This window comes from Lissotriton vulgaris, unplaced genomic scaffold (genome assembly GCF_964263255.1).
Source record: "Lissotriton vulgaris unplaced genomic scaffold, aLisVul1.2 SCAFFOLD_791, whole genome shotgun sequence".
Taxonomy (NCBI): domain Eukaryota; kingdom Metazoa; phylum Chordata; class Amphibia; order Caudata; family Salamandridae; genus Lissotriton; species Lissotriton vulgaris.
The window spans coordinates 246,010-260,935 of record NW_028252882.1 but is presented as its reverse complement, the minus strand read 5'-3'; the positions used below and the strand labels follow the sequence as shown (position 1 = coordinate 260,935).

The 14,926-nt window shown below is 43.5% G+C and overlaps 1 protein-coding gene across 1 annotated transcript in view; it reads left to right on the top strand.

Annotated features, from left to right (window-relative positions):
• Positions 1 to 14,926, top strand: part of LOC147661226 (potassium/sodium hyperpolarization-activated cyclic nucleotide-gated channel 3-like) — a 152,848-nt gene that overhangs the window by 124,781 nt on the left and 13,141 nt on the right. Inside the window, exons 4-5 of the mRNA XM_086951223.1 lie at positions 11,932 to 12,150; positions 14,143 to 14,289. Coding sequence (XP_086807349.1) covers positions 11,932 to 12,150; positions 14,143 to 14,289 — 366 coding nt within the window. The remainder of the gene's footprint in view (positions 1 to 11,931; positions 12,151 to 14,142; positions 14,290 to 14,926) is intronic.

The following is a 14,926-nucleotide window of genomic DNA, read 5'->3' as shown; positions in this document are numbered from 1 at the left end:
TGGAAACAAGCTTCCGAGGACCGGTTTCTGGCATTTCAGCCGTCTGAAGCAACGTGTCGGAAATGGATCTCCAACCGTATCTTTATTAAGAGCTGCTAATGTTCATTGAAAATCATCCTGAGCTACTAATATTATTAGAGTTGTAAAGTAAACTGACCTAATCAAAGAAGACTTAATTAGTCACTGTCCCATGCAGGACTGCCACCAGTGACTACCTCAGTGCATTAGCCAGGGTTGAAAGTAGTAGTGTAAAAAAGGGTGTATCAATACGTCTCTTCAGTGCTTCACGTATCATTGAAATTTCAGCTCTGAGTATATTTTGGAAATACAAGCATTTTTCTTCAACCATCAGCTTATGAGCTCTGAGAATACGCATACTTCAACTTGAATGCACACTTTTCAATTTTGGTGTACATATATTAATTCAACCAATCAAAAGGTTGTAATGCAGTAGGCTGGGTTGTACACAAGAGAGCTACTTACAGGTAGCTGGAGAGCTACCAGTGTCTCATGATCCACTTGTTGGAGAAGACTTGTCCAGATGTACCAATACATGTCTAGAACTTGAGTGACATCATAAACAGCTTCATGGGTAAGGCTCCCTGTTTGTCGTTTGTACTGATTTTTACAGATAAAGACAGACAGAAAACCATTTATTTTCTTGCCTGTATTTATTTTTAAATGTGAAAGAAAACGGAAATTGGGTGCTTTTTGAGTGATTCTAAATGCACTTTGCCAGGACTGCCTGGTCAATAACTGTGTGGATTGATAGATAAGGGGGTTGAAAAAAAGGAATTTTAGTAATGAGGCTTAAACAGCAGTAGATATGCACAAGGCTGATTCTGAAATGTGCATATTTGCATATAAGTGCATTGATTAATCTTCTGCAGGTGTTCATATCACTGAAACCTGGCAGACATTTAAGCATGACTGCATATTTATTGGTTAAATATATGTGGAAATATATCAGTTTCAGCTTTATTTTTTTCACAAAACCCATAATAAACATGGATAAATACAGATAAAGTTGACAAAAAATAGATATGGATAAATACAGACAGAAATGTCAAAAAACATAAATACCATAAAACCAGGAGCCCTATTCAGAGGCTACTCAGCAGACGCAAAGTAAAGGGCAGCCAGAGCTGTTGTCCGTGTGCATCTTCGGAGTGAAATATCTTACAGTCTTGAGAAAGTTACATTGACATTTTGGCCCAGCCTCTGAAGCAAGGTCTTTGCACGTTTAGAAGTAGAACATTTCCGCGTATGTGTTTCGCAGTCAAATGGTTAACTGGCAGCACCGGGATACATGCCTGCTTCCAAAAGGCTGAGGAAAATGAATTACATTTTATCTTTCTGTTTCCTGTACAAGGGAATTAAAAACTGCAAGTTGAATCTTCTCTTTATTGAGTTCGGCATAAATAATTCATGGGATGAGCTCAGATATGTAAAAACCAAGATTCTGATAAAGTGCAAAACTCGATTGCTAAATGTAATAACATAACATGGGAGATACATTAGAAATGCCTAAAAAAGTAAGCAGTATGGTTGATTGATCATATATCTATATTGCAAACTTGCAATTCGATCAAGGGTTGATGAACCGTAGCACACGCACCTTTTGGGGCAAATTACTTCATTAATGCATTCCTCTGGCCACTTTTGAAGACTAAGGGCCAGGTGTATCAAGGTAAATTGCATTCGCAAACGCTGACATTTGCAGAATTTCAGCATTTGCGATGGCAATTCAGCTGTGTGCAATGCAGGTAAGTAGAAACTCACTCGCAAAATAAGGAATCGCAAAATTTGCGATTCCCTATTTTGCGCAAGTAATTAGAGAATCGTAATTTCCGGTTCCCTAAATGCTATTCTGCTGCAAGTAATCGCAAATTACCACCAACTTAAGGTTGGTGGTAAGCTGCGATCTCCTTTCAAAATGCAATTTTATGCATTTTTCAAAGTGCAATGTGGCACACATACATGCCCTTTGGGTATGTATGTGCGTCACATGTGCACACATGTACATTTCAGGGTTGCAATAGGGTGTCCTTTAGGAACCCTTGCAGCACTGAAATTGTGTGCGCAATTTGCAAGTACCTATTGGGTACGTTCAAATTGCGCACACTATTCCCATTCTTGGCTCATAGGAATGAATGGAAAGCCATTCCTTATTTGCGACTCGCAATTTGCGAGTCATAAATAAGGAATGCGTAGGAATCATTAAATATTAACATATTCCTACCTACATAGCAGTTTGCGAGTCCTTAATAGCGATTTGCAAAAAATCACTATTATGGACTCGCAAACTGGTGCTTTGATTCATGTGCCCCTAAAACTCCCCAATAGCTTTAGTAACATTCTACGAAATGTATAAATGTGTTTAGTTGGTTATGGACATTTTTGTACATTGTACCATCTAGCATTTTATTGGGACTGTTTTTATAATCCCTTTTTATAGAAAGCATTGTTTTAATACGTTTATAGATTTTTTAATCAATGACAAAGGAAATGTATTGCTTTCAAAGGAACTGTGATATGTATGGCGTTTATGTCCCTGTATATTTTATGGAAGAAATTCTGAAATAAATCACATGACTGAATGAATTAATGAATGAAAGGTTAGCTCATGCTCATTACTCCTCTTTCCCATACAGGTGTTTCGCTTTACCGATCGGAGCAATTCTGGTTTCAGTCTTATGGGGTAACCATAGTCCCTTAGTCTCGACTCTAACTACTAACCCAGTCATAGTCTTTTCCTCTACCATCACCCTAAGTCTAGACACATCATTCAACCGTAAGCCAACCTTTACCTCCTCTCTTATACTGATTCTAACCATCAACCACCCTTTCGAACACTGCACTGTCCATTTCTTAACCGTATATTTCAAACATTACCAAACATTAGCTTTCCACCTTCACCTCAAATTAAATCCTTAAACCTCCTCGTAACCCTGCACCTAACCTCAACTTAAACAAAAGCCTTAACCCAAACTTAAAACTAAACTCTAACATTCCTCCACAGCGCAAACCAAAATACCTTTATCTTGACACTTAATTACAATTCCAACCCTACTCAAAACTATCCCTGACCCTCCTACACCTACTCTTAAACCCAACCCCAAAACCTAATTTCAACTGTCCATAATCCTTCAACATTCAACTTTATCTCCAACCCCAAATCAAAATACTAAAGACATACCACAATTGTAAATTCCTAATGCGAATACTAAACCGAACCAACCTAAACTAAAAACTAGCATTACAACTATGTATCATTAACTGATAATCTCAATTCCTAACCCGTTACTCATAATGATAGTCGCACACTACTAACTGTGAACATGCATGCTGAACATAAAACCCCATTCTGAAATCAGATGACTAGTTTCAATTATATGTTTTTATAACCCCAAACTATGAACCGCAGCCTTTAAGTGGGAGTTTGCAATGTCTCCGATAACCCTAAAACCTAACCCTAGAGTCCAACTTTTTCCGTTTTCTCTAAAAATAGTACTGTGTTTATCCATTTGGCTGTTAAGGAGGTACATTTGACATTTAAAACAATTTTGACTGTGCTGCTACTTGTGTTTGTTTAGCAATTTTTCCGGTTGAGTTGAATAACTAGAAAATTTCTACTGAGGATTGTATCAAGCAGATCTTGAGGCTACTGAATTAAAGCATTAATCAGTCCCATTTTTTTAACCTCAGGTCTTGACACGTTGAACCTCCTAGGTCTACCCTAGGTATCGTACATATTCATTGACGGTTACTCTGCTGCATGAAACTATGATGGAGGAGCATGAGCGGGCATGGCGAAGTAGGGGCCTGAGCCATGAGTGCATGTGGCGCCACCGCGATGGGATGACGGAGGCGCTTTCAGTGCCGACTCTGAGGACATTTTCAGTGCCGACTGCTTCAAGAGTGTGTACTTTGCTTCGGAAGTATGTTAAGTATAGGTTCTGTCGGAAGCATACTCAGCCCCTCTACGTCTGGAGCGTGCTTGATGCAGCCAGCTTCAGGACCATGTTTGGTTCGTGCAGCTCCATTGGCAGCTTCATTGGTAGGCTCACTCCACACTGCATCTGGAGAATAGGCAATAGCCTATATGTTAGCTCATACATAGTGTATATCAGTCTTCATTTCCTATACATTTGGAAATACTGCTCAGTTTATACAGACTTAGGTCAGGCTCACTACAGATATGTTTGGGAGGAACATGGTCTGGTTTGTGAGCATGTTCATGTATGTGAGTTTGAACGCATGCATAGCACATATTATATATAGTATACATGGGAGATTCAGGATGAGAATGCATGGTTCATATGGATTCAAGAGAATGACGGGTTCATATAGCAGGAGATGCATTCTCAAATAACATACATTGGGAAGATCATCTTCGGTTCTCAAAGAATCAGAAGCGTGCCCAGTTCCTATTATTTTAGGAACATGGCGAGTTGAGCTAGTTTCACAAGAGCATGCGCGCTTCATAAGATTTAGAAGCATGCTCATTCTTCTAGATTTGGAAACAGGTTCAGTGCACATAAATTCAGTAGCTTGCTCAGTTTTGATTGCTTGGAGAGAAGCATCCACTGGTTATATGCTTCGGGCGCATGCCCAGTTCACAGGGATGCAGGATACTGCTTTATTATATGCATTCATGAAGAACATGCATAGATCCTCTAGGATCAGGTGTATGATTAGTTTACTTGGATTCTGGGGTATGCATAGGTAGATAGTTCCTGGTTCATTTCATGTGCAATACAGTTCATTTGGATCCAGGAAGATGCTCAGCTCACATAGATTCAGTAGCATGTTCAGTTACATGTACAGATTCAGGGACATCGTGAATTCATATGATCACGTGAAAGCTCCCGGTTCACATAAATCCTGGATTCTGCTTTATTGCCTACATTTAGGAGGAGCATGCTAAGTCCATATACAACTAGTAGTATGCCCAGGTCAGAGGGTATCAGGAGCATCTCAATATTTTAGAATATGTCAATTCACATACGTTATGCAATATTTTCTGTCCACATATATGGATCCATCAAATTTGTGAGTAGTCACATGTACTCCCAATTTACATAGATTTAGAAGCCTTCTCTTTTGGGTTTTAAAGGTGCCTGATTTGGATTGCGTGCATGATCAATCGATTTAAGAAGCTTGCTAAGTGCACAAAGCTTCGGGAGCATGCGCGGCAGAACTGTTTTTGAAGACCCTCAACGTTTGAACCTATCTTAACACCCTGTTTTTCTGAACTGCATGTCTGGAACCTCTGCATTGGAATGACAACCTTTAATAACACAGATCTCATCCAAATGTGGACTGGCCTGTAGAGGGAATGTGAGATTTACTGACAGACGGATGACTTTAAAAAGGCAACAGTGCTGAAGCTGGTTGTATGTCACAATATCATGGTCTAGAATATCAACAACAAATATTGACTCTGCAATATCGGCTACCACTATATCATCAAGGTAGGTATATCTAGGAATGATAGATTTACCGTTCTTAACGCCGTATCAACTTAACATGAAATTGTAATGGTAGGCGATAATGTGGATTCGATTTTGATGCGGATCGATATATGACCATAATATTGCGACCCTCTACCATTATAATATCGTCATTCACAAGCGGAGTGTAAGGCAAACGAACACTTCCCCAGCGCTGACAGCTTTTCAGAGACACTACCCTGTCAGGAATTCTCGAGATAGTGACCAAGGCCAGCAGTCCACCTTTGATCAGGTGGGTATACCGTTTTGGCAAAGAGTTCTCCTTACAGTCTGCACATTCTATTTTAGAATGTGCAGACTGCAAATGGACTGCAATGGACTGCAAATGGACCCTTTTGTTTCTGGCACCTGTCTACTTTGGCACATCTCTGCAATGCCCATCTGCAAACGCATGGATTCCTTCCTTTGCACGCCACCCTTCTCCTTTAGCTCAACGCCTTCTTAGCACGCACCGGCTGAGCTCTTCTTTCCCCTACATCTCTGAAAAACTTTGCTTCCCCAGTTTGTACCTGAAGAACCGCAAAGCCGGATCATCAAACTCTGTGTGTCTGTGAACCACACCCCAGGTTTGTTAACTACTAATCCGTTTCCAAGTGTTGTATATTGCTGAGCTAGATCCCATATGTGTTGTTTTCTTTACAAACACAGAGAACGTTTATCTTTAACACTATTTGTGGACAGTACTATAGTACTTTGTTAAGGTAGGAGTATTTAAATCCTTACTGTGCTCTTGAAAATAGAAATTAAAATATTTCTTAATCATAAAGGCCTACTTTGCATTTGATGTTTGATTCATTTTCTAAAATTCTTACATAATATGGAAAAGCGGTAAAGAAATTAAAATTGTATGTATATATATATATATCGGATGTTAAGAGTCGGTCTATGGGTTTCAACTGCAGCTCCTTTGAGAATGCTTCCCTTAGCTATTGCCAGTGGTTAGACAAATTGCAAGCATTCCTCCCATCACCTTTTGTGTGTTTGACATTTTACTCCAGACAGGGCTACAAGAATCATGCCTGCTATTTTCCCGTCTTTGACCTCTCATGAAGTCATAATGTCTTTCACAGGTCCTGCTGCATCTCTCTATGATGTCTTTAACAAGACAATCATGTGGAAATAAGACGTTTGCTCAGAACCTCTTAGAACACTTATGTCAAGTCCAGCATCAACCAATCTCTGTCTCAAATCCACAAGTCTCCTGTGACATCCCTCTCAGGGCTTTACAGGTTCTCAGTCTTACAATAAAGTCTGTCTCATTTTCTGCGACTACCAGCAAGGTGTATTCAAGTTCTCCTAGGAGTTTCTTTTCCCGCATTATTTCAGTTATTTTAAGTCCATTCCAAAGTATTTTCTATACTTTCTAGTAATTATGTTTTTTCAATCCCATTGTAAAGTCTACACTATAAGTCACTGAATGTAAAGAAACAACTTGGATTCGATGAGCTTCTCAGAAAAGGTCATGAGAAACTTGAGCGCTCTGCATTATGTAGTTTAGAGATTGCCATTGCAAATGTAAGTAGCAGTGCTTCTTTCCCGTAGGTTGACACAGATATGCACTTCACCAGCCTGTTTCAGTTTACGGTCAACAACTATAGGGGAGACCCTAAAATCAGCCCTCTCAAGCTTGTCTGGCTCCTTTTAGCTTATTTTCTGTGCTACAGAGTGCCAGGACAGACTTTTCACTGATAAGTACTTTTGACTATTTGTCATTTGGTCTTCAATGCCTCGGTAAAGCTCCAGGAGCTCTTCCAGCATAAAGAGCCTGTCTTTGAAATGAACAGTTTTAGAAAAGAGGGGGTGGGGAGAAGATGTAGCGACAAGGCCAGAGTTGCTGACTTTGGAAATGAGGAACCATGTTTCAGCCTTGGTATCGGCTCAACATCCTGTGATTCTGTGAAAATCACTTAATCTCCGTATCCCCAAAAAAGAAAACAGTGAACTTATGTTATCTAACTGGTACTTTTGTAAAGTGCTCAAGTAACTTCAGGTCGAGTACGTGCTATATAGAACTACAAAACAAAAAAGTCGACCCTGCTAGTTGACCTTGACGGAGATTCCTTTGTGACGTGTAGCACGTTATTGCTAAGCAGTTGTTTTTACCATACCCTTTGTACTTCTCAAAGTGGCAGCTATATTGAAATTGGATTCCTCAGTGACCTCAGCATGCTGGTAATTATCGAAGGGGATTGTGGTTACAGTTCTTGCAGCATCATTTGACAAGACTGACTCTGCTAACGCCTTTCAGAAGCAGGCGAGCCTGCCATCTGATGGTGCCCAGCACCACGGGACATTGAGAGGCGGGCGAGCCTGCCACCTGATGGTACCCAGCACCACAGGACTTTCAGAGGCGGGCGAGCCTGCCATCTGATGGTGCCCAGCACCACAGGACTTTCAGATGCGGGTGAGCCTGCCATCTAATAATGCTCGGCACCACAGACTTTCAGAGGCGTGTGAGCCTGCCATCTGATGGTGCCCAGCACCAGAGGACTTTCATAGGCAGATGAGCCTGCCATCTGATGGTGCCCAGCACCAGAGGACTTTCATAGGCGGATGAGCCTGCCATCTGATGATGTCTGGCACCACAGACTTTTAGCAGCTGGTGAGCCTGCCATCTGATGGCACCCAGCACCACAATACTTTCAGAGGCGGGTGAGCATACCATCTGATGGCACCCGGCACCACAGTACTTTCAGAGGCGGGTGAGCATACCATCTGATGGCACCCGGCACCACAGAACTTTCAGAGGCGGGTGAGTCTGCCATCTGATGGTGCCCAGCACCACAGACTTTCAGAGGCGGGTGACCCTGGACAGTGACTGACTGTCTATGAAAGGCTAGTGTAGTTAGCGTACAGACATGTGATATGTCCCTGACCCTGCTCAAACCATTTCAGGATATCAGGCATGTAAGACTTGTGAAGAAACTCCACATTTTCTTGTATGACAGTCCAGCTGTGTGTCAGTTTTCAAAATGAAAGAAGAAACATTACTGATTTGTGTTGCCTTAGGCGAGAGCCTTCCGTCTGGCTGCTTATCTGCTCCACACATCTATACCTGTCTGCCTCTCTCTCCCCCGTCGTCTCGAGCACCGTCCCTGCCTTTGCTTTCTTCTCTGTCGCCTGCACGGGCGTGTGTTCCGCATCCTCTTTGACAGCATTTATTCAGGGACTTTTTCCTGGAAATGTCCCTTGGGTTTGCAGCGCAGCATCGAGTTGTTTCTGCCTTCACTGCAGAGTTTCTTCTAACATTGCTCGAAGTGGAAAATATAAGCGCAGGGCCGGGCCACGTGGCAGTGCCCGGGGTGGAAATGCTTTGCCTGGCACAATAACCGCAATGCGCTGAGAATTACATTATATTATCTGCTTTCCAGACAGCGAAATATGAAGTGACCAAGATCTTATATGCACCTGTGGGAAAACGGGTAGCTTGTCGACTCCTAATGAAAATGTAAATGTACAGGAATTTATATAGCGCAAATCACCGACCCGGTATCTAAGCGCTTGCTTAGGGAACCCGTCCTGGTATTCCCCTGTGAGAGGCCCCGGCAGGGTATCCGCAAGGTGAAAGCCAGGCATCCCGCCGCGAGGGGCCGTTGTGGAGATTAAGCAAGCTATAGCCCAGAGTCGCAGAGTGTGAACCCGTGAATCGAGTAGGCACCGGAGCAAGAATTGTCAAGTCCATGGACATTTTAGGACTCAAGACCCCGCCGAGCCGGGAATTGAACCCTGGTCCCGGGCTGACCTCTGCTTCCAGGTCTGCCTCCTCTAACCAGTGAGCCACACTTCTCCATTCCTAGCTTAGTCTAAATGACTCAAGAGCGGATACAACATGCACATGGATACATCAAAATGCTAGGGGTAGCGGAAGTGACATCACACGGCCTTTGACCCTCGATTAGAACACAGGTTAACTCCTTGCTCTCTATTAGACTATCAACAGCCTTGGAGATGCTGGTGAGAGGCCGGTGAAGGGCTAGGTGTGGAAATTACAAACGAAACAGAACTTTGAGCGCTGTGTTTATTTTCTGTTCTTACTGCTGTTTATATGACCATGGGAACAGGTGGGCAAGAGCTGGTCAAGTGGTAGCAAAGTGCAACCCAGCGGGGAGGAGTACCTACCCTTGGCTACCCAAATAGGACACTGACAGGCAGGCACTAGACTTTATGTATGATTGCATTTGGTATTTGACGAACAAAAAATGCAGCCAAAGGGCAGCAGATAGATTTACTGAGTCAAAAGCAAAGATGCAGTCAACAAGAGATTGGAAGATAGTTGCGCTCTGAGGGGAGACGGTGGCTGTTGCTGCATCATGATGTAGTGTTCTTCAAAGAGGTGTGTCTTCAGCTCTTTCCGTGATTGGAGCAGGGCTGTGGCAGTTCTGATGGATATGGCGACGCCTTTTCTGATCCTGGTTGTCTAGAGGGAAAAGGCCTGTTGCCTTCTATTTCCTTGTTTTGTGTTTCTTTGTCTCCAGTCTGATGGTGCCCTGGCCGAGGGTGTGCAAAGCCCACCGGAGATGGTAGGGACATTAGTCAGATAAGCGTGGGTGCTGGCTGTGATGGTTTGTTGATGATTCAGCTGGTTTTGAAGATGGTGAGGGCCAGTAAGGGAAGGGAAGCCACTGGAGTTCCACAAGGGTAAGAAAGAGGTGGTCATATTTCTTCAGGTCCCTGGTGAGGAGTGACGAGGCAAGCTGTGTGACACTACCCCAGCCCGACTGGAGCACCAGAGGCAATGCGAGCATGAAGTTTGGAAAATTCTATTCTACCTTAGCTCTGCCAGCATTTCAGAAGCAGACAAGGACAGCCTGTGACTGGCCTTACATCCCCCCTAGAGGTCTCTCAGGCAGAAAAGGCAAGCATGACATGTGTCTGGCCCTGACCCAGCCATGCCATCCTTTCACAGTCTCTGGCCTTACATGTCACATGCTCTGCCCTGACATAATAGCATTTTAAAGATAGAACAGCCTGGCCTGTAACAGATTCTTTTCAGAGGGGGCGTGGCCTTGCAGTTTGTAATGGACATTCACTTTTGGGGCTAGGTCGAAACGAATTTGCCTATAGATGTTGTCTGTCTGTAATGGCACATTCAAGGTAAGAAGAGATAGAGATGAATATGGACCAGCATATTTAAAGACGGCTAAGATTGCACATTCTGCCCATCCCTTTGTGTGCCATCTGTGCCATGACCCTCCTAGCCTTGTTAAACATGGCATTTGGCTCCCTCTGACCCAGCCCTGCTGAGGCGCGGTTGCCACAAAGACTTGTGAACAATTAGGAGGGTTCCGAGCTCCAAATTCCAACTGTTTTAAGCCCAATCTATTCAGATTATGCCATTTGTTCATTTACTTTAGTCTTGTTTAAAGTGTAAAATAAAGGGTGGCGTTGAGTGTAGTGCAGGAACCAGACGATTTGAAGATAAATTAGAGGCAGCGCTGAGAGACCATCAGCATCCACAGAGTGGAAAAGAAGAGTCCCAAACTTAAAGGTGAGAATGCAAAGGGAGAGAAGGAAGAGAAATCACATACTTAACTCCACATTTATGTACATTGATGATATTTCTATATGTTTCTATGTATATATGTATGTGTATACATCTTCATGGTAAGTGTATGGGAGTAAGGAATAGTAAACATACACTTATCTATATATATTTAGCATCACAATGTTTTGGTTGTCTCTATTTTTACCACAATATTGTGTGTCTCGCACATCTTAGGTGTATCAGGTGCATGATGTTCCAGTTGAGTTCGGTGATGAGCATTGTGGTACTGTACAGATGGCCATAGAAACTAAGATAATGCAGTTGATCCTTTTGTTGGCCCTTTAAAAGCTGTTCTTGGGCAAATACCATAGAGTATTTGGGTTACGACTGGTGTTGAGATAGGGTTTGGAAATAGGACAGGCAGTGCGGTTTGCATTCCCTTTGGGCCGCAGACCCTGGATGTGTCAAATAAACATAGTCTTTGTTGGTTCTCAGATACATGAGATCTCCAACGGTTAAGTGTTGCGGACTTCTTCAGTGCTACTGCGATTGTGGTCTTCAATAAATAAGACTATATTGAAGACTGTATTCTTTTTAGTGCACATAGGACCTGATTCTCAAAGGTATTTATAGGACCTGATTTATTAAGATTACGAATGTGGAGTCTCTGCACTCGTGGTGGAATCTCCAACTCAGGGCGGAATCTCCGCACTGCAGAGCGTGCGCCTTGCGAAGATTCCGCCCCAAGTGCAGAAATTCCACCATGACTTTAGAGACTCCGCACTCGTACCTTTACTATGCATAAGTACGTTAGTGAATCGGGCCCATAATGTGGGGAGAGCGTTGGCCCGGCTCTCCCAACCTTCATTGTGCACATGTATTTTTTACTTCTTCTCCCTTCGTCTCCTCTGATCTCTTTGTCTGCTGCAGAATGAATCCTGGGGGAAGCAGTACTCTCACGCCCTCTTCAAGGCTATGAGCCACATGCTGTGTATTGGATACGGACAGCAGGCCCCGGAGGGCATGACCGACGTCTGGCTCACTATGCTCAGCATGATCGTTGGTGCCACCTGCTATGCCATGTTCATTGGCCACGCTACAGCGCTAATACAGTCACTGGACTCCTCACGTCGCCAGTATCAGGAGAAGGTGAGCAGAAATGTTCTAGAACTAATGAATGTGCCAGATATTATGGTCTGGTAGCTCCCAAGCCTCCTAACTCTGTCTTTCCATCACTATCACACATTCCGCACTCGGTATTTCTACCTTTTGATCGCACATACCATTGATTTAGTCAACTGAGTTTGGCCGTCTTTGGATTTGTGGTACCCACCAAAGAAAGGTCACAAATCACATGTATAGTGGTCAGGATCTTGCAAGTTCCAGTCCCACCCTAGAGAGTCTTCTCTGCTCTCCAAGGATTCTCCAAAGATACCCTCTGGTGGTGGCCATGGGGCTAACAGAGGGTATATAAGCTAGGGGCACCGATATCCTCTAGTTACAGCAGTTTGTGGCCTCATGGGGGAAATGTAATCTACTGGAGGTATGAATCAGTGACCGAGTTGTGGTACATTTTAGGAGATGTGGATGAGATGTAAAGTATAGAAGTGGTCAGGATGAGACATGCTGCAGTGAAGTGGAAGAGAAATGGTCATGGGTGGGACACTGTTCAAGGAGTTATGGGGCAGCTGTGGAGATGTAGTCTAGACTCAGGGCCTAATTATCTGATGGACCGCCACAGTGGCGGCGCAATCACCACCCAATTGGCGGTCTGACAGCCTTATTACAAGTTGGACGGTCGGACCGCCATGGGACCGCTGCAACCACCTGGGATCAGAGATCCCTGGTGGTATTGCGGATTGTCTTGGGTCCACAATATGGTTTGCTGTGCCGCTGCGGCACTACGAAGCATATTACGAGTTTCCTTTCGGCCACGGTTTTCATGGCAGTGAGCCAGCCGTTAAAACTATGGTCGAGAGGAGACAAAGGGGCCCTACAGGGCCCGTTGTTGCCTTAGTGCCATGGGGTGCATGCAGGGTGGGGACATGTTGTGCCCCCTGCGTACATGCACACCAGTTCCTGCACGGTATGGATTGCAGAGTCCATGCTGTGCTGGAACTGCCTTTGATGCTCCTATTGCTGTGGCCATTTTCAGAGGCACCGACGTGGGACTGCCAAAGAAACAACCGCCAGACAAGGGAAAACTCGTAATATGGCGGGCGGTGCTCACACAGCTATGGCGGTGTGGGAGTGTGGTGGTGCCCCTGCTTCCACACCCCCAAAGTCCTAATCAGGCCCATAGTCTAGTTGTGAAGATTCGATCTAGAAGAGACTTTCTATAGTAGTAGATATTGATTTTAGGGATGGATACGTGTCCTAATGTTGGAGAGGTAGATAGTCTAGTGACTTAGATATGGTCTAGAATAGATGCATATATACCTGGTCTAGAGAGGAGACATGCAGGTATAGATGTGGTCTAGTGGTGTAGATTGGATCTAGGAGAGAATTCTTTTAGCAGAAGAGCTGCATTAAATGCGGAGATAAGTCAAAGAGTCGGAGGCAGAGGTAGCTAGTCTCTTAGAAGAGGTCTAGATTTGTATGTACATGGTCCGGAAGTTGAAATGTGGATTAGAAGTAGAGATGTCGTCTTGTGGTGGAGATCTGATCAGGTAGAGAGGATGTGGATCAGTAGAGTATGGGTGGATTCAGCGCATATATTCTATTGTTTAAATTGTCTAACATAGAACCAGGAGGTATATATTCAAGTGGTGGTTCAGGACTAATGCATCCATTCTATGACCTTGTGTTTAACCTCATGGTCACATGTTTAAATTGCAGTTAATCCACTCAGCCTTTCATGCTTCTGAGGTCAATAAAGTGACCACCATTGTGATAGGTAGCAATAGAAATCTGGTATTTTAGTGTCATTAGAACCAAGGGTGAATATGCCTCTTATACATCTTATTGTTACCTTCTTCTCCTCTAGGATGCATTTCGGTCTTCCGTAACGCAATATTCTGACTCCCACAGGCCCTGGCCTGTAAAAGTTAATGTCACCTGGAAGTGAGCTATCCCAGTTATAAAGATGTACTTATAGAATTGTGTCATTACATGTACACTATGAACTCCTTTCTCTTTCAGTACAAACAAGTGGAGCAGTATATGTCATTCCACAAGCTGCCTGCCGACACCCGCCAGCGGATCCATGAATACTATGAACACCGGTACCAGGGCAAGATGTTTGATGAAGAAAATATTCTTGGGGAGCTGAGTGAACCATTAAAGGAGGTAGGTGACTAAGAGGTGTGTTCCTGAGAATGCAGGACAGGACCAGAGATGTAACCCGCTGGCAGACTTAGGAGGCAAAATGTGTGTGGTTGGCCTTTGCCTGGTTTTGTGTCTCCGAGGAATAATGCGTCCGCTACGTACTCACAGGTTCAAATTCCAGGCAGTATACTCAGCCTTTCATTTCTCTGAGGTTGATAAAATGAGTACTACTTTGTTGGGTTACTGTCAAGATGAACTAAAGGGTAAACATGCGCTTTACAAATGTTGTGTCACAGTTACTGAAGGGCAAAGAGACTGTTCAGTCAAACGAATTACAGCAAGGAGACGGATCACATTGTTCCAAACTCTAGCAGAGGAGGAGACAAAGTGGGATGTTTCAGTCACTACCATGCCTTTGAGTTAAAGATCTAAGCAAATACTACGCCCAGAAGGCTTAAAATGATGCATAGTCTATCCCATGTGCTATATGTAGCACAGCAGGGTAGCTTAGATCATTACCTTTCATAAAACAGACAAAAAGGAGAATTTTCCCACTAAAAATCAGCTTCTACAGGTGTGCTAAGTAAACCCTAAGTCTGTGTCTGGCAGCAGAGTGAAAGATAGTCCTTTAGCAGAGTCACAGTATGCCACAAAAAAT